The 20,653-nt window shown below is 48.3% G+C and overlaps 1 protein-coding gene across 1 annotated transcript in view; it reads left to right on the top strand.

Moving 5' to 3' along the window:
- The first annotated feature begins 3,562 nt into the window (after window positions 1-3,562).
- Window positions 3,563-20,653, top strand: part of LOC106592282 (serine/threonine-protein kinase receptor R3) — a 34,571-nt gene continuing 17,480 nt past the window's right edge. Inside the window, exons 1-9 of the mRNA XM_045713547.1 lie at window positions 3,563-3,871; window positions 4,256-4,327; window positions 5,592-5,621; window positions 6,022-6,257; window positions 6,638-6,737; window positions 18,909-19,108; window positions 19,298-19,397; window positions 19,909-20,055; window positions 20,225-20,500. Of these exons, the coding sequence (XP_045569503.1) occupies window positions 3,790-3,871; window positions 4,256-4,327; window positions 5,592-5,621; window positions 6,022-6,257; window positions 6,638-6,737; window positions 18,909-19,108; window positions 19,298-19,397; window positions 19,909-20,055; window positions 20,225-20,500 (1,243 nt within the window). The 5' untranslated portion in view covers window positions 3,563-3,789. The remainder of the gene's footprint in view (window positions 3,872-4,255; window positions 4,328-5,591; window positions 5,622-6,021; window positions 6,258-6,637; window positions 6,738-18,908; window positions 19,109-19,297; window positions 19,398-19,908; window positions 20,056-20,224; window positions 20,501-20,653) is intronic.

Raw genomic sequence — 20,653 nt, 5'->3', positions numbered from 1 at the left:
ACACTATGTAATCCAGGTGGAACTTTCCTTCCCACCACCACAACATCTACACTGTGTCATCCAGATGGAACTTTCCTTCCCCCACCACCACAACATCTACACTATGTAATCCAGATGGAACTTTCCTTCCCCCACCACCACAACATCTACACTGTGTAATCCAGATGGAACTTTCCTTCCCCCCACCACCACAACATCTACACTGTGTAATCCAGATGGACCTTTCCTTCCCCACCACCACAACATCTACACTATGTAATCCAGATGGAACTTTCCTTCCCCCACCACCACAACATCTACACTGTGTCATCCAGATGGAACTTTCCTTCCCCCACCACCACAACATCTACACTATGTAATCCAGATGGAACTTTCCTTCCAACCACCACAACATCTACACTGTGTAATCCAGATGGACCTTTCCTTCCCCCACCACTACAACATCTACACTGTGTCATCCAGATGGACCTTTCCTTCCCCCACCACCACAACATCTACACTGTGTCATCCAGATGGACCTTTCCTTCCCCCACCACCACAACATCTACACTGTGTCATCCAGATGGAACTTTCCTTCCCACCACCACAACATCTACACTGTGTCATCCAGATGGAACTTTCCTTCCCCCCACCACCACAACATCTACACTGTGTCATCCAGATGGAACTTTCCTTCCCCCACCACCACAACATCTACACTATGTAATCCAGATGGAACTTTCCTTCCCCCACCACCACAACATCTACACTGTGTCATCCAGATGGAACTTTCCTTCCCCCACCACCACAACATCTACACTGTGTCATCCAGATGGACCTTTCCTTCCCCCCACCACCACAACATCTACACTATGTAATCCAGGTGGAACTTTCCTTCCCACCACCACAACATCTACACTGTGTCATCCAGATGGAACTTTCCTTCCCCCACCACCACAACATCTACACTGTGTCATCCAGATGGACCTTTCCTTCCCCCACCACCACAACATCTACACTGTGTCATCCAGATGGAACTTTCCTTCCCCCCACCACCACAACATCTACACTATGTAATCCAGATGGAACTTTCCTTCCCCCACCACCACAACATCTACACTGTGTAATCCAGATGGAACTTTCCTTCCCCCACCACCACAACATCTACACTGTGTAATCCAGATGGACCTTTCCTTCCCACCACCACAACATCTACACTATGTAATCCAGATGGAACTTTCCTTCCCCCACCACCACAACATCTACACTGTGTAATCCAGATGGAACTTTCCTTCCCCCACCACCACAACATCTACACTATGTAATCCAGATGGAACTTTCCTTCCAACCACCACAACATCTACACTGTGTCATCCAGATGGAACTTTCCTTCCCCCCACCACCACAACATCTATGTAATCCAGATGGATTGAGAGATGGGACTGATATGCTTCCCTGTGTTTCCCCATAGGTCTGAGTGAAGACCGTGGTGTTGTGAACAGAGTGGAGACAAACAAGAGGAAACAGAGAGAGAGGAAGTGTGTGTGTGTGTGTGTGTGTGTGTGTGTGTGTGTGTGTGTGTGTGTGTGTGTGTGTGTGTGTGTGTGTGTGTGTGTGTGTTTGGTTTTACTATCCTTGTGAGGACCAGAGTCCTCACAAGGATACTAAAATAAGGACAATTCAGACAAGTGGGGACATTTCACCGGTCCCCACAAGGAAAAAGGCTATTTTAGGATAGTAAAACAAACTTGCGTGTGTGACTGGCCTGCCTCTGCCTGTCTGCGGTGGAGGAGGGAGTAGGGGTAGTGCTCCTCCATAGAGAGTAGTCCAATTCAATGGGTGGAGCTGTGTTTACACAATGTTTGTCTTCCTAAAGGCCCTCAGATTAAAACACAGCTGATATGTTGGTTGCTGCATGATACAGTGAAGAATGGGGTGCATGCATATCCCAAAAACGTAACAATTACTATTCAATTAAATGTAAGGTAGCCCTGAGGTTTCAGCTGCTGGGCTTTTGTCAAGGGATGCATCATACAGGAAATGCTAACAAACTCTCTGCTAGCCAGTGTGTAGTAATGCACCACGGATTGGCTTGGAGACGTATTGTGGTAGGGCTGTGGAACTCAGAACCCTTTGTGGCCTTGTACCTCAATGCCAAACCGAGACTCCTTGGTGTTCTAGAATTGACATTACTGGATTTTTATCATGTGAAGGTGCTTGAGTTGTGCTGGAGCCCCACAGATCAAATCAAATGATTTATTGATGCGTACACATATTTGCAGATGGTATCGCAGGTGCAGCTAAATGCTTGTGTTTCTAGTAATACCTAGCAATACAAAACAATACACACTAATCCCACAAATTTAAATTAAGAAATTAAGAAATGTCAGAACAAGCAATGTCAGAGTCCGGAATATTCAGACCCCTTGACTTTTTACACATGTTGATATGTTACAGCCTTATTCTAAAATTGATTAAATTGTATTTTTTCCTCATCAATCTACATACACACAATACCCCATAATGACAAAGCAAAAACAGGTTTTTAGACATTTTTGCAAATGCATTACAAATAAAAAAATGAAATATCACATTTACATAAATATTCAGACCCTTTACTCTGTAAAATATTCAGACCCTTTACTCTGTAAAATATTCAGACCCTTTACTCTGTAAAATATTCAGACCCTTTACTCTGTAAAATATTCAGACCCTTTACTCTGTAAAATATTCAGACCCTTTACTCTGTAAAATATTCAGACCCTTTACTATGTTGAATCATCTTTGGCAGCGATTACAGCCTAGAGTCTTCTTGGGTATGACACTACAAGCTTGGCACATCTGTATTTTGGGAGTTTCTCCCATTCTTCTCTGCAGATCCTCTCAAGCTCTGTCAGGTTGGATGGGGAGCGTCACTGCACAGCTATTTTCAGGTCTCTCCAGAGATGTTCCATCGGGTTCAAGTCCAGGCTCTGGCTGGGCCACTCAATTACATTCAGAGACTTGCCCCGAAGCCACTCCTGCGTTGTCTTGGCTGTGTGCTTAGGGTCGTTGTCCTGTTGGAAGGTGAACCTTCACTCCAGTCTGAGATCCTGAGCGCTCTGGAGCAGGTTTTCATCAAGGATCTCTCTGTACTTTGTTCTGTTCATCTTTGCCTCAATTCTGACTAGTCTCCCAGTCCCTGTCGCTGAAAAACATCCCCACAGCATGATGCTGCCACCACCATGCTTCACTGTAGGGATGGTGCCAGGTTTCCTCCAGACGTGACAGGCCAAAGAAACCCATTCTCCAGCCTCTAGCCTCTCTAGCTTACGTGACCCACAGAAGTGACACACACACACACACACACACACACACAATGAGCTGACCTGAATCTCCCTCTGTGGCGGGCCAGCCAGGGTGTGGCCTCTCAATGGCAGCAAGCATTGCAACTGTGAGCCGGGCAGCCATGGAGCTGACTGGCCTGAGTCTGGGCCGGGGCAGCTACACACACACACACACACACACACACACACACACACACACACACACACACACACACACACACACACACACACAGACATACCTAGACACACACACTCAAACAGACAGACACGTACAGACACACACAGACACACACATAGACACACACACAGACAGACACACTCACACACAGACACATGGGCTGGACACACACAAAGCCCCCTCTCCTCTCCCATCACCTACTGTAATTACAGCGCAGGCAGACTGACTGGACCCTGGCACTCGCTCTGTTATTGTTTTTGACAACTTCCTCTGCTGACAGACTGGGGACTAACTGACTGGGGCTGTATGACTCCGACCACCAGCTGGGGCCCATGTTGTCATAGCGTTAGCTGGAAACCAAATTGGGGACTCCATTGGAAGGTTGTAGGTAAGTTGACTGTTTTGCTGGGCTAGAGTTGCATGGATCTGGCTGCATCTGGTTCCATTTGGTGTTCTTTTTGGCAGACATGTCCACTCAGCTCAGCCACCGCAGCCAGGCCTGGCTGTCACACTCAGACAGAGAGAGTGGGAGGACAGATTGATAGGAGCTAAGACAGAGAGGGAGAGAATAGAGATAGATATAGAGAGAGCGAGAGAGAGGGGAGATGAGAGGAAACCTGGAAGTTGACGTTAGTTGTGAAGCTGCGTAGGAGCTTAAGAAACTGCATGTGAGAGAGAACTGTGTGTTCCAACATTCTTTCTTTGAGTCTCTAAAAGCCTTAAACAAAGCATAATCAGTGCAGCTGTAATTGTTGTCTTGTCTCTCTGACAGAGATGGGGGGTGCTGCCATGCTCACAGTGCTGCTAGCTGGGATGTGCCTGTGGAGCTCCACCACTCATACAGGTAATTCAACAAAGGTGATGTGTGTGTGTTTGTATCTTTAGGTGTGGCTAGCTTACATAATCACAAGTGTGTTTGTGTTTTTTTTTTATCTTTGTGTATTTGTGTCTGTCCTTTTGTTTGTGTGTTTATGTGTATCTGAGTGTAAGTGAGTGTGTTGCTGCTGGGGAATCAGCTGGGTACAGATGTGTGTGTACTGTAGATGAGAAGTGCTCGTTGTCGTACGGTAGTGAAACAACAGAGAAAAGGAAGTGTGAGTGTTCCTGCTTTGTCCGTGTACAAGTGATGCTGCTGAGACCCCTGACCTGTTGGCCTCAGGGAGAGATAAACCCCCTCAGGGGAGAGATAAACCCCCTCAGGGAGAGAGAGAAACCGCCCTCAGGGAGAGAGAGAAACCCCCTCAGGGAGAGAGAGAGAAACCCCCCCTCAGGGGAGAGAGAGAGAAACCCCCTCAGGGAGAGAGAGAGAAACCCCCTCAGGGAGAGAGAGAAACCCCCTCAGGGAGAGAGAGAAACCCCCTCAGGGAGAGAGAGAGAAACCCCCCTCAGGGAGAGAGAGAGAAAACCCCCTCAGGGAGAGAGAGAGAAAACCCCCTCAGGGAGAGAGAGAGAAACCCCCTCAGGGAGAGAGAGAGAAACCCCCTCAGGGAGAGAGAGAAACCCCCCTCAGGGAGAGAGAGAGAAACCCCCCTCAGGGAGAGAGAGAGAAACCCCTCAGGGAGAGAGAGAGAAACCCCCTCAGGGAGAGAGAGAGAGAAACCCCCTCAGGGAGAGAGAGAGAAACCCCCTCAGGGAGAGAGAGAAACCCCCCTCAGGGAGAGAGAGAGAAACCCCCCTCAGGGAGAGAGAGAGAAACCCCCTCAGGGAGAGAGAGAGAAACCCCCCCTCAGGGAGAGAGAGAGAACCCCCTCAGGGAGAGAGAGAGAAACCCCCCTCAGGGAGAGAGAGAGAAACCCCCCCTCAGGGAGAGAGAGAGAAACCCCCTCAGGGAGAGAGAAACCCCTCTGGTCTCCACTGAGGTTTCTCTAGTGCTCCAGGCAGCTCCATCCTCAGGCCCATCCTCAGGCCCAGCCTCAGGCCCAGCCTCAGGCCCAGCCCAGCCTCAGGCCCAGCCTCAGGCCCAGCCTCAGGCCCCAACTCAGCCCCAGCCTCAGGCCCCGACTCAGCCCCAGCCTCAGGCCCAGCCTCAGGCCCAGTCTCAGGCCCAGTCTCAGGCCCAGCCCACCAGACCTGGACTTTCTCTCACCACTGTCTTTTATGTTTTGCAGATCAGTCATCTGTGGGGTCATCATCAGAGGGTAAATTTGTTTCTGTGTAATATTGTGAACCACAGTTACTCTATAGAGCTGTGTTACTGTTTATTCTAAATCTGTCCTGTGTCTTTATGTTCACGTTTGTGTGTGTGTGTGTGTGTGTGTGTGTGTGTGTGTGTGTGTGTGTGTGTGTGTGTGTGTGTGTGTGTGTGTGTGTGTGCAAGCGTGCGTGCGTGCGTGCGTGCGTGCGTGCGTGCGCATGTGCGTGTGCGTGTGCGTGTGTGTGCGAGCGTGCGTGCGTGCGTGCGTGCGTGCGTGCGTGCGTGTGTGTGTGTGTGTGTGTGTGTGCGAGCGTGTGTGTATGCGGCGTGTGTGTGCGTGTGTGTGTGCGTGTGTTAGTGCATACTTACACAGCACACACACTGAATGGTTCCCGCTCCCCAAGGCCCTGACGACAGCACCAACCTTCTGTGTACATGTGAGAACAACAAGGGGACGTGTAGGAACGGCACCTGTAGGGGTGACTACTGCTTCTACACCAAGGTGCACGGCAGAGAGGAGAGGGGCTGCTTCCAGAGGGACCACTACAAGGAGCAGTGTTACACCAACTTCCTGGGACTGTCGTCCTCTGCTGCTCCAATAACCTCTGTAATGTCAACAGCTCCGCTCCACCAGACCCAGGTCAGAACACTGGAGATACATGTTCTTTAGTCTAGAACCCTCTCTCTGTAATGTCAACAGCTCTGCTCCACCAGACCCAGGTCAGAACACTGGAGATACATGTTCTTTAGTCTAGAACCCTCTCTCTGTAATGTCAACAGCTCTGCTCCACCAGACCCAGGTCAGAACACTGGAGATACATGTTCTTTAGTCTAGAACCCTCTCTCTGTAATGTCAACAGCTCTGCTCCACCAGACCCAGGTCAGAACACTGGAGATACATGTTCTTTAGTCTAGAACCCTCTCTCTGTAATGTCAACAGCTCCGCTCCACCAGACCCAGGTCAGAACACTGGAGATACATGTTCTTTAGTCTAGAACCCTCTCTCTGTAATGTCAACAGCTCCGCTCCACCAGACCCAGGTCAGAACACTGGAGATACATGTTCTTTAGTCGAGAACCCTCTCTCTGTAATGTCAACAGCTCCGCTCCACCAGACCCAGGTCAGAACACTGGAGATACATGTTCTTTAGTCGAGAACCCTCTCTCTGTAATGTCAACAGCTCTGCTCCACCGGACCCAGGTCAGAACACTGCATCTAGTCTAGAAGCCTCTCCAACAGTGTAGAACCCCTTATGGCATGTCTGGTCTCAGATGAGGTCCATACTTCCCCTCTAGCATCACAAACTGATTCAGAACCGAGACACTCTCTCGTCAGTCAGTGACTTGAATCAATCAATTAACTACCAGGTAGAAAATTAGACCAGCAGTCAAACTTGATGCTCATATTTCAGTAGTTCTATTATGGAACAAGTCCTCTGGGAGTCTAGCTAACAGGGCAGTGTCATACAGAACTCTCAGGTAGTCAGACTAACAGGGCAGTGTCATACAGAACTCTCTGGGAGTCTAGCTAACAGAGCAGTGTCATACAGAACTCTCAGGTAGTCAGACTAACAGGGCAGTGTCATACAGAACTCTCAGGTAGTCAGACTAACAGGGCAGTGTCATACAGAACTCTCTGGGAGTCTAGCTAACAGAGCAGTGTCATACAGAACTCTCAGGTAGTCAGACTAACAGGGCAGTGTCATACAGAACTCTCTGGGAGTCTAGCTAACAGAGCAGTGTCATACAGAACTCTCAGGTAGTCAGACTAACAGGGCAGTGTCATACAGAACTCTCTGGGAGTCTAGCTAACAGAGCAGTGTCATACAGAACTCTCTGGGAGTCTAGCTAACAGGGCAGTATCATACAGAACTCCGTTAGTCAGACTCCCAGAGAGTTCTGTATGACACTGCTCTGTTAGCTAGACTCCCAGAGAGTTCTGTGATACTGCCCTGTTAGCTAGACTCCCAGAGAGTTCTGTATGATACTGCCCTGTTAGCTAGACTCCCAGAGAGTTCTCGTATGATACTGCCCTGTTAGCTGACTCCCAGAGAGTTCTGTATGACACTGCTCTATTAGCTAGACTCCCAGAGAGTTCTGCATGACACTGCCCTGTTAGCTAGACTCCCAGAGAGTTCTGTATGACACTGCTCTGTTAGCTAGACTCCCAGAGAGTTCTGTATGACACTGCTCTGTTAGCTAGACTCCCAGAGAGTTCTGTATGACACTGCCCAGATTGTCAGATGCCCAGAGAGTTCTGTATGACACTGCCCTGTTAGCTAGACTCCCAGAGAGTTCTGTATGACACTGCACTGTTAGTCGGACTCCCAGAAAGTTCTGTATGACACTGCCCAGATTGTCAGACTCCCAGAGAGTTCTGTATGACACTGCCCTGTTAGTCGGACACCCAGAGAGTTCTGTATGACACTGCTCTGTTAGCTAGACTCCCAGAGAGTTCTGTATGACACTGCTCTGTTAGCTAGACTCCCAGAGAGTTCTGTATGACACTGCCCAGATTGTCAGATGCCCAGAGAGTTCTGTATGACACTGCCCTGTTAGCTAGACTCCCAGAGAGTTCTGTATGATACTGCCCTGTTAGCTAGACTCCCAGAGAATTCTGTATGACACTGCTCTGTTAGCAAGACTCCCAGAGAGTTCTGTATGACACTACTCTGTTAGCTAGACTCCCAGAGAGTTCTGTATGACACTGCTCTGTTAGCTAGACTCCCAGAGAGTTCTGTATGACACTGCTCCGTTAGTCAGACTCCCAGAGAGTTCTGTATGACACTGCTCTGTTAGCTAGACTCCCAGAGAGTTCTGTATGATACTGCCCTGTTAGCTAGACACTGCTCTGTTAGCTAGACTCCCAGAGAGTTCTGTATGACACTGCCCAGATTGTCAGATTGTCACTGCACTGTTAGTCGGACTCCCAGAAAGTTCTGTATGACACTGCCCAGATTGTCAGACTCCCAGAAAGTTCTGTATGACACTGCCCTGTTAGTCGGACACCCAGAGAGTTCTGTATGACACTGCTCTGTTAGCTAGACTCCCAGAGAGTTCTGTATGACACTGCTCTGTTAGCTAGACTCCCAGAGAGTTCTGTATGACACTGCCCAGATTGTCAGATGCCCAGAGAGTTCTGTATGACACTGCCCTGTTAGCTAGACTCCCAGAGAGTTCTGTATGACACTGCTCTGTTAGCTAGACTCCCCAGAGAGCTTCTGTATGACACTGCTCTATTAGCTAGACTCCAGAGGTTCTGTATGACACTGCTCTGTTAGCCAGACTCCCAGAGATTTCTGTATGACACTGCTCTGTTAGCTAGACTCCCAGAGAGTTCTGTATGACACTGCTCTGTTAGCTAGACTCCCAGAGAGTTCTGTATGATACTGCCCTGTTAGCTAGACTCCCAGAGAGTTCTGTATGACACTGCTCTGTTAGCTAGACTCCCAGAGAGTTCTGTATGACACTGCTCTGTTAGCTAGACTCCCAGAGAGTTCTGTATGACACTGCTCTGTTAGCTAGACTCCCAGAGAGTTCTGTATGACACTGCCCAGATTGTCAGATGCCCAGAGAGTTCTGTATGACACTGCCCTGTTAGCTAGACTCCCAGAGAGTTCTGTATGATACTGCCCTGTTAGCTAGACTCTCAGGGAGTTATGTACGACACTGCCCTGTTAGTCGGACTCCCAGAGAGTTCCTCGCCCTGTTAGCTAGACTCCCAGAGTTCTGATGACACTGCACTGTTAGTCGGACTCCCAGAAAGTTCTGCATGACACTGCCCAGATTGTCAGACTCCCAGAGAGTTCTGTATGACACTGCCCTGTTAGTCGGACACCCAGAAAGTTCTGTATGACACTACTCTGTTCGCTAGACTCCAGAGAGTTCTGTATGACACTGCCCTGTTAGCTAGACTCCCAGAGAGTTCTGTATGACACTGCTCTGTTAGCTAGACTCCCAGAGAGTTCTGTATGACACTGCTCCGTTAGCTAGACTCTCAGAGAGTTCTGTATGACACTGCTCTGTTAGCTAGACTCCCAGAGAGTTCTGTGACACTGCTCTGTTAGCTAGACTCCCAGACAGTTCTGTATGACACTGCTCTGTTAGCTAGACTCCCAGAGAGTTCTGTATGATACTGCTCTGTTAGCTAGACTCCCAGAGAGGTCTGTATGACACTGCTCTGTTAGCTAGACTCCCAGAGAGTTCTGTATGACACTGCCCTGTTAGCTAGACTCCCAGAGAGTTCTGTAGACACTGCTCTGTTAGCTAGACTCCCAGAGAGTTCTGTATGACACTGCTCTGTTAGCTGACTCCCAGAGAGTTCTGTATGACACTGCCCAGATTGTCAGATGCCCAGAGAGTTCTGTATGACACTGCCCTGTTAGCTCCCAGAGAGTTTCTGTATGACACTGCACTGTTAGTCGGACTCCCAGAAAGTTCTGTATGACACTGCCCAGATTGTCAGACTCCCAGAGAGTTCTGTATGACACTGCCCTGTTAGTCGGACACCCAGAGAGTTCTGTATGACACTGCTCTGTTAGCTAGACTCCCAGAGGTTCTGTATGACACTGCTCTGTTAGCTAGACTCCCAGAGAGTTCTGCATGACACTGCCCAGATTGTCAGATGCCCAGAGAGTTCTGTATGACACTGCCCTGTTAGCTAGACTCCCAGAGAGTTCTGTAGACACTGCTCTGTTAGCTAGACTCCCAGAGAGTTCTGTATGACACTGCTCTATTAGCTAGACTCCCAGAGAGTTCTGTAGACACTGCTCTGTTAGCTAGACTCCCAGAGAGTTCTGTGACACTGCTCTGTTAGCTAGACTCCCAGAGAGTTCTGTATGATACTGCCCTGTTGCTAGACTCCCAGAGAGTTCTGTATGACACTGCTCTGTTAGCTAGACTCCCAGAGATTCTGTATGACACTGCCCTATTAGCTAGACTCCCAGAGAGTTCTGTATGACACTGCTCTGTTAGCTAGACTCCCAGAGGTTCTGTATGACACTGCTCTATTAGCTAGACTCCCAGAGAGTTCTGTATGACACTGCCCTGTTAGCTAGACTCCCAGAGAGTTCTGTATGACACTGCTCTGTTAGCTAGACTCCCAGAGAGTTCTGTATGACACTGCTCTGTTAGCTAGACTCCCAGAGAGTTCTGTATGACACTGCCCAGATTGTCAGATGCCCAGAGAGTTCTGTATGACACTGCCCTGTTAGCTAGACTCCCAGAGAGTTCTGTATGACACTGCACTGTTAGTCGGACTCCCAGAGAGTTCTGTATGACACTGCCCAGATTGTCAGACTCCCAGAGAGTTCTGTATGACACTGCCCTGTTAGTCAGGACACCCAGAGAGTTCTGTATGACACTGCTCTGTTAGCTAGACTCCCAGAGAGTTCTGTATGACACTGCTCTGTTAGCTAGACTCCCAGAGAGTTCTGTATGACACTGCCCAGATTGTCAGATGCCCAGAGAGTTCTGTATGACACTGCCCTGTTAGCTAGACTCCCAGAGAGTTCTGTATGATACTGCCCTGTTAGCTAGACTCCCAGAGAATTCCCTGTAGACACTGCTCTGTTAGCAAGACTCCCAGAGAGTTCTGTATGACACTACTCTGTTAGCTAGACTCCCCAGAGAGTTCTGTAGACACTGCTCTGTTAGCTAGACTCCCAGAGAGTTCTGTGACACTGCTCCGTTAGTCAGACTCCCAGAGAGTTCTGTATGACACTGCTCTGTTAGCTAGACTCCCAGAGAGTTCTGTATGATACTGCCCTGTTAGCTAGACACTGCTCTGTTAGCTAGACTCCCAGAGAGTTCTGTGTGACACTGCCCAGATTGTCAGATTGTCACTGCACTGTTAGTCGGACTCCCAGAAAGTTCTGTATGACACTGCCCAGATTGTCAGACTCCCAGAAAGTTCTGTATGACACTGCCCTGTTAGTCGGACACCCAGAACTCTCTGGGAGTCTTGCTAACAGAGCAGTGTCATACAGAATTCTCTGGGAGTCTAGCTAACAGGGCAGTATCATACAGAACTCTCTGGGAGTCTAGCTAACAGGGCAGTGTCTACAGAACTCTCTGGGCATCTGACAATCTGGGCAGTGTCATACAGAACTCTCTGGGAGTCTAGCTAACAGAGCAGTGTCATACAGAACTCTCTGGGAGTCTAGCTAACAGAGCAGTGTCATACAGAACTCTCTGGGTGTCCGACTAACAGGGCAGTGTCATACAGAACTCTCTGGGAGTCTAGCTAACAGGGCAGTGTCATACAGAACTCTCTGGGCATCTGACTAACAGAGCAGTGTCATACAGAACTCACTGGGAGTCTAGCTAACAGAGCAGTGTCATACAGAACTCTCTGGGAGTCTAGTTAACAGAGTAGTGTCATACAGAACTCTCTGGGAGTCTAGCTAACAGAGCAGTGTCATACAGAACTCTCTGGGAGTCTAGCTAACAGAGTAGTGTCATACAGAACTCTCTGGGAGTCTAGCTAACAGAGCAGTGTCATACAGAACTCTCTGGGAGTCTAGCTAACAGGGCAGTATCATAAAGAACTCTCTGGGAGTCTAGCTAACAGTGCAGTGTAATACAGAACTCTCTGGGAGTCTAGCTAACAGGGCGGTATCATACAGAACTCTCTGGGAGTCTGACTAACAGAGCAGTGTCATACAGAACTCTCTGGGAGTCTAGCTAACAGGGCAGTGTCATACAGAACTCTCTGGGAGTCTAGCTAACAGAGCAGTGTCATACAGAACTCTCTGGGAGTCTAGCTAACAGAGCAGTGTCATACAGAACTCTCTGGGAGTCTAGCAAACAGGGCAGTGTCATACAGAACTCTCTGGGAGTCTAGCTAATAGAGCATTGTCATACAGAACTCTCTGGGAGTCTAGCTAACAGAGCAGTGTCATACAGAACTCTCTGTGAGTCTAGCTAACAGAGCAGTGTCATACAGAACTCTTTGGGAGTCTAGCTAACAGAGCAGTGTCATACAGAACTCTCTGGGAGTCTAGCTAACAGAAGAGTGTCATACAGAACTTTCTGGGAGTCTAGCTAACAGAGCAGTGTCATAGAGAACTCTCTGGGAGTCTAGCTAACAGAGCAGTGTCATACAGAACTCTCTGGGAGTCTAGCTAACAGAGCAGTGTCATACAGAACTCTCTGGGAGTCTAGCGAACAGAGTAGTGTCATACAGAACTTTCTGGGTGTCCGACTAACAGGGCAGTGTCATACAGAACTCTCTGGGAGTCTGACAATCTGGGCAGTGTCATACAGAACTTTCTGGGAGTCCGACTAACAGTGCAGTGTCATACAGAACTCTCTGGGAGTCTAGCTAACAGGGCAGTATCATACAGAACTCTCTGGGAGTCCGACTAACAGGGCAGTGTCATACAGAACTCTCTGAGAGTCTAGCTAACAGGGCAGTATCATACAGAACTCTCTGAGAGTCTAGCTAACAGGGCAGTGTCATATAGAACTCTCTGGGCATCTGACAATCTGGGCAGTGTCATACAGAACTCTCTGTGAGTCTAGCTAACAGAGCAGTGTCATACAGAACTCTCTGGGAGTCTAGCTAACAGAGCAGTGTCATACAGAACTCTCTGGGAGTCTAGCTAACAGGGCAGTGTCATACAGAACTCTCTGGGAGTCTAGCTAACAGAGCAGTGTCATACAGAACTCTCTGGGAGTCTAGCTAACAGGGCAGTATCATACAGAACTCTCTGGGAGTCTAGCTAACAGGGCAGTATCATACAGAACTCTCTGGGAGTCTAGCTAACAGGGCAGTATCATACAGAACTCTCTGGGAGTCTAGCTAACAGAGCAGTGTCATACAGAACTCTCTGGGAGTCTAGCTAACAGAGCAGTGTCATACAGAACTCTCTGGGAGTCTAGCTAACAGAGCAGTGTCATACAGAACTCTCTGGGAGTCTAGCGAACAGAGTAGTGTCATACAGAACTTTCTGGGTGTCCGACTAACAGGGCAGTGTCATACAGAACTCTCTGGGAGTCTGACAATCTGGGCAGTGTCATACAGAACTTTCTGGGAGTCCGACTAACAGTGCAGTGTCATACAGAACTCTCTGAGAGTCTAGCTAACAGGGCAGTGTCATATAGAACTCTCTGGGCATCTGACAATCTGGGCAGTGTCATACAGAACTCTCTGGGAGTCTAGCTAACAGAGCAGTGTCATACAGAACTCTCTGGGAGTCTAGCTAACAGAGCAGTGTCATACAGAACTCTCTGGGAGTCTAGCTAACAGGGCAGTGTCATACAGAACTCTCTGGGAGTCTAGCTAACAGAGCAGTGTCATACAGAACTCTCTGGGAGTCTAGCTAACAGGGCAGTATCATACAGAACTCTCTGGGAGTCTAGCTAACAGGGCAGTATCATACAGAACTCTCTGGGAGTCTAGCTAACAGGGCAGTATCATACAGAACTCTCTGGGAGTCTAGCTAACAGAGCAGTGTCATACAGAACTCTCTGGGAGTCTAGCTAACAGAGCAGTGTCATACAGAACTCTCTGGGAGTCTAGCTAATAGAGCAGTGTCATACAGAACTCTCTGGGAGTCTAGCTAACAGAGCAGTGTCATACAGAACTCTCTGGGAGTCTAGCTAACAGGGCAGTATCATACAGAACTCTCTGGGAGTCTAGCTAACAGAGCAGTGTCATACAGAACTCTCTGGGAGTCTAGCTAACAGAGCAGTGTCATACAGAACTCTCTGGGAGTCTAGCTAATAGAGCAGTGTCATACAGAACTCTCTGGGAGTCTAGCTAACAGAGCAGTGTCATACAGAACTCTCTGGGAGTCTAGCTAACAGGGCAGTGTCATACAGAACTCTCTGGGCATCTGACAATCTGGGCAGTGTCATACAGAACTCTCTGGGAGTCTAGCTAACAGAGCAGTGTCATACAGAACTCTCTGGGAGTCTAGCTAACAGAGCAGTGTCATACAGAACTCTCTGGGTGTCCGACTAACAGGGCAGTGTCATACAGAACTCTCTGGGAGTCTGACAATCTGGGCAGTGTCATACAGAACTTTCTGGGAGTCCGACTAACAGTGCAGTGTCATACAGAACTCTCTGGGAGTCTAGCTAACAGGGCAGTGTCATACAGAACTCTCTGGGCATCTGACAATCTGGGCAGTGTCATACAGAACTCTCTGGGAGTCTAGCTAACAGAGCAGTGTCATACAGAACTCTCTGGGAGTCTAGCTAACAGAGCAGTGTCATACAGAACTCTCTGGGAGTCTAGCTAACAGGGCAGTGTCATACAGAACTCTCTGGGAGTCTAGCTAACAGAGTAGTGTCATACAGACCTCTCTGGGAGTCTAGCTAACAGAGCAGTATCATACAGAACTCTCTGGGAGTCTAGCTAACAGAGCAGTGTCATACAGAACTGTCTGGGAGTCTAGCTAACAGAGCAGTGTCATACAGAACTCTCTGGGAGTCTAGCTAACAGAGCAGTGTCATACAGAACTCTCTGAGAGTCTAGCTAACGGAGCAGTGTCATACAGAACTCTCTGGGAGTCTAGCTAACAGAGCAGTGTCATACAGAACTCTCTGGGAGTCTAGCTAACAGGGCAGTGTCATACAGAACTCTCTGGGAGTCTAGCGAACAGAGTAGTGTCATACAGAACTTTCTGGGTGTCCGACTAACAGGGCAGTGTCATACAGAACTCTCTGGGAGTCTGACAATCTGGGCAGTGTCATACAGAACTTTCTGGGAGTCCGACTAACAGTGCAGTGTCATACAGAACTCTCTGGGAGTCTAGCTAACAGGGCAGTATCATACAGAACTCTCTGGGAGTCCGACTAACAGGGCAGTGTCATACATAACTCCCTGAGAGTCTAGCTAACAGGGCAGTATCATACAGAACTCTCTGGGAGTCTAGCTAACAGGGCAGTGTCATACAGAACTCTCTGGGCATCTGACAATCTGGGCAGTGTCATACAGAACTCTCTGGGAGTCTAGCTAACAGAAGAGTGTCATACAGAACTCTCTGGGAGTCTAGCTAACAGAGCAGTGTCATACAGAACTCTCTGGGAGTCTAGCTAACAGAGCAGTGTCATACAGAACTCTCTGGGAGTCTAGCTAACAGAGCAGTGTCATACAGAACTCTCTGGGAGTCTGACTAACAGAGCAGTGTCATACAGAACTCTCTGGGAGTCTAGCTAACAGGGCAGTGTCATACAGAACTCTCTGGGAGTCTAGCTAACAGAGCAGTGTCATACAGAACTCTCTGGGAGTCTAGCAAACAGGGCAGTGTCATACAGAACTCTCTGGGAGTCTAGCTAATAGAGCAGTGTCATACAGAACTCTCTGGGAGTCTAGCTAACAGAAGAGTGTCATACAGAACTCTCTGGGAGTCTAGCTAACAGAGCAGTGTCATACAGAACTCTCTGGGAGTCTGACTAACAGAGCAGTGTCATACAGAACTCTCTGGGAGTCTAGCTAACAGGGCAGTGTCATACAGAACTCTCTGGGAGTCTAGCTAACAGAGCAGTGTCATACAGAACTCTCTGGGAGTCTAGCAAACAGGGCAGTGTCATACAGAACTCTCTGGGAGTCTAGCTAATAGAGCAGTGTCATACAGAACTCTCTGGGAGTCTAGCTAACAGAGCAGTGTCATACAGAACTCTCTGGGAGTCTAGCTAACAGAGCAGTGTCATACAGAACACTTTGGGAGTCTAGCTAACAGAGCAGTGTCATACAGAACTCTCTGGGAGTCTAGCTAACAGAAGAGTGTCATACAGAACTTTCTGGGAGTCTAGCTAACAGAGCAGTGTCATACAGAACTCTCTGGGAGTCTAGCTAACAGAGCAGTGTCATACAGAACTCTCTGGGAGTCTAGCTAACAGAGCAGTGTCATAGAGAACTCTCTGGGAGTCTAGCTAACAGAGCAGTGTCATACAGAACTCTCTGGGAGTCTAGCTAACAGAGCAGTGTCATACAGAACTCTCTGGGAGTCTAGCTAACAGAGCAGTGTCATAGAGAACTCTCTGGGAGTCTAGCTAATAGAGCAGTGTCATACAGAACTCTCTGGGAGTCTAGCTAACAGAGCAGTGTCATACAGAACTCTCTGGGAGTCTAGCTAACAGAGCAGTGTCATACAGAACTCTCTGGGAGTCTAGCTAACAGAGCAGTGTCATACAGAACTCTCTGGGAGTCTAGCTAGCAGAAGAGTGTCATACAGAACTCTCTGGGAGTCTAGCTAACAGAGCAGTGTCATACAGAACTCTCTGGGAGTCTAGCGAACAGAGTAGTGTCATACAGAACTTTCTGGGTGTCCGACTAACAGGGCAGTGTCATACAGAACTCTCTGGGAGTCTGACAATCTGGGCAGTGTCATACAGAACTTTCTGGGAGTCTGACTAACAGTGCAGTGTCATACAGAACTCTCTGGGAGTCTAGCTAACAGGGCAGTATCATACAGAACTCTCTGGGAGTCCGACTAACAGGGCAGTGTCATACAGAACTCTCTGAGAGTCTAGCTAACAGGGCAGTATCATACAGAACTCTCTGAGAGTCTAGCTAACAGGGCAGTGTCATATAGAACTCTCTGGGCATCTGACAATCTGGGCAGTGTCATACAGAACTCTCTGTGAGTCTAGCTAACAGAGCAGTGTCATACAGAACTCTCTGGGAGTCTAGCTAACAGAGCAGTGTCATACAGAACTCTCTGGGAGTCTAGCTAACAGGGCAGTGTCATACAGAACTCTCTGGGAGTCTAGCTAACAGAGCAGTGTCATACAGAACTCTCTGGGAGTCTAGCTAACATGGCAGTATCATACAGAACTCTCTGGGAGTCTAGCTAACAGGGCAGTATCATACAGAACTCTCTGGGAGTCTAGCTAACAGGGCAGTATCATACAGAACTCTCTGGGAGTCTAGCTAACAGAGCAGTGTCATACAGAACTCTCTGGGAGTCTAGCTAACAGAGCAGTGTCATACAGAACTCTCTGGGAGTCTAGCGAACAGAGTAGTGTCATACAGAACTTTCTGGGTGTCCGACTAACAGGGCAGTGTCATACAGAACTCTCTGGGAGTCTGACAATCTGGGCAGTGTCATACAGAACTTTCTGGGAGTCCGACTAACAGTGCAGTGTCATACAGAACTCTCTGGGAGTCTAGCTAACAGGGCAGTGTCATATAGAACTCTCTGGGCATCTGACAATCTGGGCAGTGTCATACAGAACTCTCTGAGAGTCTAGCTAACAGGGCAGTGTCATATAGAACTCTCTGGGCATCTGACAATCTGGGCAGTGTCATACAGAACTCTCTGTGAGTCTAGCTAACAGAGCAGTGTCATACAGAACTCTCTGGGAGTCTAGCTAACAGAGCAGTGTCATACAGAACTCTCTGGGAGTCTAGCTAACAGGGCAGTGTCATACAGAACTCTCTGGGAGTCTAGCTAACAGAGCAGTGTCATACAGAACTCTCTGGGAGTCTAGCTAACAGGGCAGTATCATACAGAACTCTCTGGGAGTCTAGCTAACAGAGCAGTTTCATACAGAACTCTCTGGGAGTCTAGCTAACAGAGCAGTGTCATACAGAACTCTCTGGGAGTCTAGCTAACAGGGCAGTATCATACAGAACTCTCTGGGAGTATAGCTAACAGGGCAGTGTCATACAGAACTCTCTGGGAGTCTAGCTAACAGGGCAGTATCATACAGAACTCTCTGGGAGTCTGACTAACAGAGCAGTGTCATACAGAACTCTCTGGGAGTCTAGCTAACAGGGCAGTGTCATACAGAACTCTCTGGGAGTCTAGCGAACAGAGCAGTGTCATACAGAACTCTCTGGGAGTCTAGCGAACAGAGTAGTGTCATACAGAACTCTCTGGGAGTCTAGCTAACAGAGTAGTGTCATACAGAACTCTCTGGGAGTCTAGCTAACAGAGTAGTGTCATACAGAACTCTCTGGGAGTCTAGCTAACAGAGCAGTGTCATACAGAACTCTCTGGGAGTCTAGCGAACAGAGTAGTGTCATACAGAACTCTCTGGGAGTCTAGCTAACAGAGTAGTGTCATGCAGAACTCTCTGGGAGTCTAGCTAACAGAGTAGTGTCATACAGAACTCTCTGGGAGTCTAGCTAACAGAGTAGTGTCATACAGAACTCTCTGGGAGTCTAGCTAACAGAGCAGTGTCATACAGAACTCTCTGGGAGTCTAGCGAACAGAGTAGTGTCATACAGAACTCTGATTCCCCGTGGTGGCTGTTGGTGGGTTTTATATCAAAATCATCTTGTGTTTCTGCTTTTCCGTCTTACCTGTATGACTCTGTGTGTGTTTACTGTTTAGCTGTTGAGCCTACGAGGGAGGGGAACGGTGTGATTCTGCTGGTGGCTGTCCCCCTGCTGCTGCTGCTCATCCTGTCTGTGGGTGTGTGTGGCCTGGTGTTGTGGCTCCGCTCCAGATCACAGCACCACAGGCTTGGCTACAGCAAGGACCATGACGTCACCATGCTCAAGGTCCCCAGTGGGGCAGATCCCACCTATGGGGTAAGAATGGAATTGAATGTAATTGTATTGATACACAAGAGGACATTTAGATGTCACAGAATCACTACCAAGATCACTGCCCCTTTAACAATAATATTGGTACTTATTGTATATAATGAAATTGCTACATGACAACTAGTGGCAGGTGACTGTGATCCTTGATGTGTGTGACTCTCTCTGTATCTGCAGGATGTCTTTGATGAGTTCTGTACCTCAGGCAGTGGGACTGGACTGCCATACCTGGTACAGAGGACCATGGCTCGACAGATCTCTCTGGTCGAGTGCATCGGTAAAATACTCTTCTTCATTCTCACTCCCTCCTTTATGTCTCTCAGTGCCTTACTCAAACTCACTCGTTCATGTACCAAAATGTTATGGAGTTCATGTACCAACATGTTATGGAGTTTATGTACCAATATGTTATGTAGTTTATGTAACAATATGTTATGGAGTTTATGTACCAATATGTTATGGAGTTCATGTACCAATATGTTATGGAGTTTATGTATCAATATGTTATGGAGTTTATGTACCAATATGTTATGGAGTTCATGTACCAATATGTTATGGAGTTTATGTATCAATATGTTATGGAGTTTATGTACCAATATGTTATGGAGTTTATGTACCAATATGTTATGGAGTTTATGTACCAATATGTTATGGAGTTCATGTACCAATATGTTATGGAGTTTATGTACCCTTTGGGTTCATTTCCAGTCTTACTAGTGTGATGACATCCTTACACCAACCCACTCCATCTCTGATGTGTGCCTGTTCCTCTGTCCCTCTCTACCCAGGTAAGGGCAGGTATGGAGAGGTGTGGAGAGGCACCTGGATGGGAGAGAGTGTTGCAGTGAAGATCTTCTCTTCCAGGGATGAGCAGTCTTGGTTCAGGGAGACAGAGATTTACAACACTGTACAGCTCAGACATGACAACATCCTGGGTGAGTCAGCATAATCCTGTTAGTTCACTTTTAAAATAATTCCTCAATTTCTACCAATTCCCCTGGAATCAAACTAGTGTTTTTTTTCTTTCAATGACTTCTGGTACACTTGATTTAGCTTGCCTGGCCTGGTCTGACGATCACAATACCTTCTGTCTTCTCTCCCCAGGCTTCATAGCATCTGACATGACGTCTCAGAACTCCACTACTCAGCTGTGGCTGATCACCCACTTCCACCAGCTGGGTAGTCTCTACGACTTCCTCCAGTACAGCAGCGTGGACCCAGAGGGCTGCCTAAGGATGTGCCTGTCTGTAGCCTGTGGTCTGGTCCACCTTCACACAGAGATACTCAGCTGCCAGGGCAAACCCGCCATCGCCCACCGAGACCTGAAGAGCCGAAACATCCTGGTCAAGATGAACGGACAGTGCTGCATCGCTGACCTGGGTGAGAGGAGGATGAGGTGGGAGGAAAGGAGAGGGCTGAAGGAGAGAGGGATAGAGAGGAGAGGGCTGAAAGAGAGAGGGCAGAAGGAGAGGGCTGAAGGAGAGAGGGCTGAAGTAGAGAGGGCTAGAGGAGAGAAGGCTGAAGGAGAGAAGA

Source organism: Salmo salar, unplaced genomic scaffold (genome assembly GCF_905237065.1).
Source record: "Salmo salar unplaced genomic scaffold, Ssal_v3.1, whole genome shotgun sequence".
Lineage (NCBI taxonomy): Eukaryota > Metazoa > Chordata > Actinopteri > Salmoniformes > Salmonidae > Salmo > Salmo salar.
This window is presented reverse-complemented; position numbering and strand designations above follow the sequence as displayed.